The 3,160-nt window shown below is 36.6% G+C and overlaps 1 protein-coding gene across 1 annotated transcript; it reads left to right on the forward strand.

Annotated features, from left to right (window-relative positions):
- Nucleotides 1-534: 534 nt before the first annotated feature.
- Nucleotides 535-1,119, forward strand: LOC131158456 (disease resistance response protein 206-like). The gene has a single exon (XM_058113326.1). It carries the CDS (start codon nt 535-537, stop codon nt 1,117-1,119), a length of 585 nt encoding a protein of 194 aa, XP_057969309.1.
- Nucleotides 1,120-3,160: the final 2,041 nt, after the last annotated feature.

Raw genomic sequence — 3,160 nt, forward strand, 5'->3', positions numbered from 1 at the left:
TACCTAATACTTAAATATGTTATTTTAATTATCAGATATATTTATTTATTCTTTGATCCCTTTGAAATAAAAAAAGAGTAAGAAAATAATCGCATTTCTAATTGCAGTTTTATATATGTTCCAAAATCATATATTTCTTTGACTCATTAGAAAAAAAAATAAAAATAAAAAACCAATTGCAGTAACTGGTGCAATTATATTTTGAGAAATCACCAACTTAACTCCTAAAGACCAAGTTAAACATAAACCAAGTAGAGGCTACAAATTAAATTTACGTAGTTTTCTTCCACAAATTATGCCCCGCACCTTTTTTCTATTTTCATAAATCTCCCTTTTGTACCATATAAATCTTTCTCTCGATTTGTCTCCCTTGCAAATCTAATAAAATTCTTTAATTGGCCGCCCTTAATTGCCATGAACCATGCGTGCTGAATCCACACGGCTCCTCTCCTTGTATAAGAAGCGAGAACAGAGCTAATACATGCACACTTCTCCTCCTCCACCTCCTCCTTCTTCTTCTTGTGATAATTGAAAATGGGATCTACAGATACTTCCAACATTAACACAACCCTTGCTCTGTTCTTCATCTTTCTTTCTCTGTGTTCAGTCTCCTCCCAAGGCAAGTTCTTGGGCGAAAAGCAGCAGCGGGAGCCATGCAATAACTTGACTTTCTACATCCACGACATTCTGTACAACGGCTCCAACGCTGGGAACGCGACTTCGGCGATCGTGGCGGCGCCAGAGGGCGGCAACCTCACGACGCTGGCGAAGCAGAACCATTTCGGGAACATTGTGGTGTTCAACGATCCGTTGACGAAGAACAACGATCTGAGGGCGGAACCGGTGGGAATGGCGCAGGGGTTCTACCTGTACGACAACAAAGACACTTTCACGGCGTGGTATGGCTTCACGATTGTGCTGAACAGCACGGAGCACAGAGGGACCCTGCAGCTCATGGGGGCCGACCCCATCCTGGTGAAAAGCAGGGATTTGTCGGTGGTGGGGGGCACCGGCGACTTCTTCATGACCCGGGGAATTGCTACTCTCATCACAGATTCGTTTGAGGGGGAGGTGTACTTCCGGCTGCAGATTGACATCAAGCTTTATGAGTGTTGGTGATTAATTAGTTGAGAAGATGATTCGGGATCCATGATTAGAATTCGTATTATCTTAATTTGGAGTATGCATGGTGAGTTTTAATTAGTGTTAGGGTTGGGAGTAGCATGGGGGAGTGGGGTGTGGGTTTGGATATGACTAAATGTCGTTTTTCAGGTTTCGAAAATAAATGTGGTTTTTCAGCTTTCAAAAATAAATCAGGAGTGAAGTGTCATTGTTCAATCTAATTGTTTATGAGAAAATAGCATATAGTTTCATGCATCATGTTGGCTTTAGATGGTTTTTCAATTTTGTTATGATGATAACAAATAAAGAATGGAAAGTACAAAGAATCACAAAGTCTTATTCACATGAAGAAAAGATTCAACAAGAGAACTCAAAGCATTTTCAATATGAGCAGAATATGAGGACACTTAACTGAATCAAAATTCAAGTCAAAAAGATCTTAAAGAGAAATACCATGGAAGGCTTGAAGAAAAGAGTTTTAAACTTTAGGACCATGTTGTAAGTACTTGATGATTGAATATCTTTTGAAATAATTTTGAAGCGCTTTTAGGTTAATACTGAGTTAAAGACCTTATTTCAAAACCCGGAAAATATTTTATAAAGAAGCAAAGCAAAAGAACAAAAATGTTTTTTTGAAAACAAAACTAAAAAAACTGAAAGTGGTCTGCTCAGATGACTAAGGAGAATCTTAAGAAGATTGAAAAGTTTCTTCAGAATTCTGAAGATTAAAATATGAAGACTGAAGATTTTATTTTTGAAACCTAGAACAGGAAGAACACCTTCATACGTCAGAACGGTCAGTTCAGTCGTCTGAACAGGAACTTCAGAAGTCTAAACCTACGCTTCAGACGTGTGACCTTGTGTCCAGTTCAAATTTTTCAAAGCATTAAGGAATCCGAGACGACTGAACCCGATACCTTAGACGTCTAAACACTGTTAACAGTCAGAAATTTTAAATGTTTTAAATTTGAAATCGAGGTTGCTTGTGCTCCAAAAGTAATGAAAACTTGGAAGATACTCCAAGTAAACTTGGGCATCACGAAAACACTTTTTTAAGCCTATAAATATATGGTTTTGCAAATCAAAATATATACCAAGAATTGAAAATCTGAAAAAAAAGCTGAAAATACTCTTGTTTATACAAAGCTCTCTCTTGCTCACTCATTGCAAAACTGATTTGCTGAGATAATCTAAAGTGCTGAATCCATTCTACTCTAGTTTTTACTATTGATCCTCATCTAAGAAGGAACCTTGGTGAAATCTAATCTTGAGCTTCATCTTATTTTACTTTCATATTTAAATTTTGACGTACATAGTGTTGAATTTGTACAAATCTCTTCTGTTTGAGAGTGTTATTGTACGCAGTGTTTATTTTGTGTTTCTTGTAGTTTTTGGATAGTTCAAGGTTGATTTGGATCGTTACACAAGCGTGGGGTATCGCTTGGAGAGGTGATTACTCTAACCTAGTGAATGAGTGTTTGTAAAGGTTTTGTTCCACATGGAAAGGGACAGGTTTAGTGGAATCCTTTCGTGGTTTGCCAAAGGCGAGAACGTAGGCTGGGGATAAGCCGAACCTCATAAAAATTGCGGTCTCCTTCTCTCTCCCTTACTCTCTTTAAATTCTAGCAAACATATAAACTATGTGGACGTTTTAAATTCCTTAATCATAAAAACTACATGGATTGGAAATTAAATAAACCAAAGTTTATTTTTGATTTGGGATTGTGAAAACCAGAAAGGGAGTACGTTGGTTCATCAATACTTTGCGGAAACCTCAAAGAGAGTACTTTGATTGATTAACACCTAAAGACAAAATTACTAAGAGTTTATTTAAATTCTGAGTTGTTGGGAATTTGAGTTGTCGTTTGAATTGAAGAAACAAATTTCATTACTACAGAGCTTAAATCAAATTTATATATGCAGGGCTGTTAACAAAAGCTGAGAATTGTTCTAAAGCTTTCTTGATTGAATGTTTGATTGATTGGTTACTTTGTTGGTATATAGTTGTGGATTGAATATTGTTTTTAAGAATTGTATA

The sequence above is a fragment of the Malania oleifera genome, chromosome 6, assembly GCF_029873635.1.
Source record: "Malania oleifera isolate guangnan ecotype guangnan chromosome 6, ASM2987363v1, whole genome shotgun sequence".
NCBI lineage: Eukaryota > Viridiplantae > Streptophyta > Magnoliopsida > Santalales > Ximeniaceae > Malania > Malania oleifera.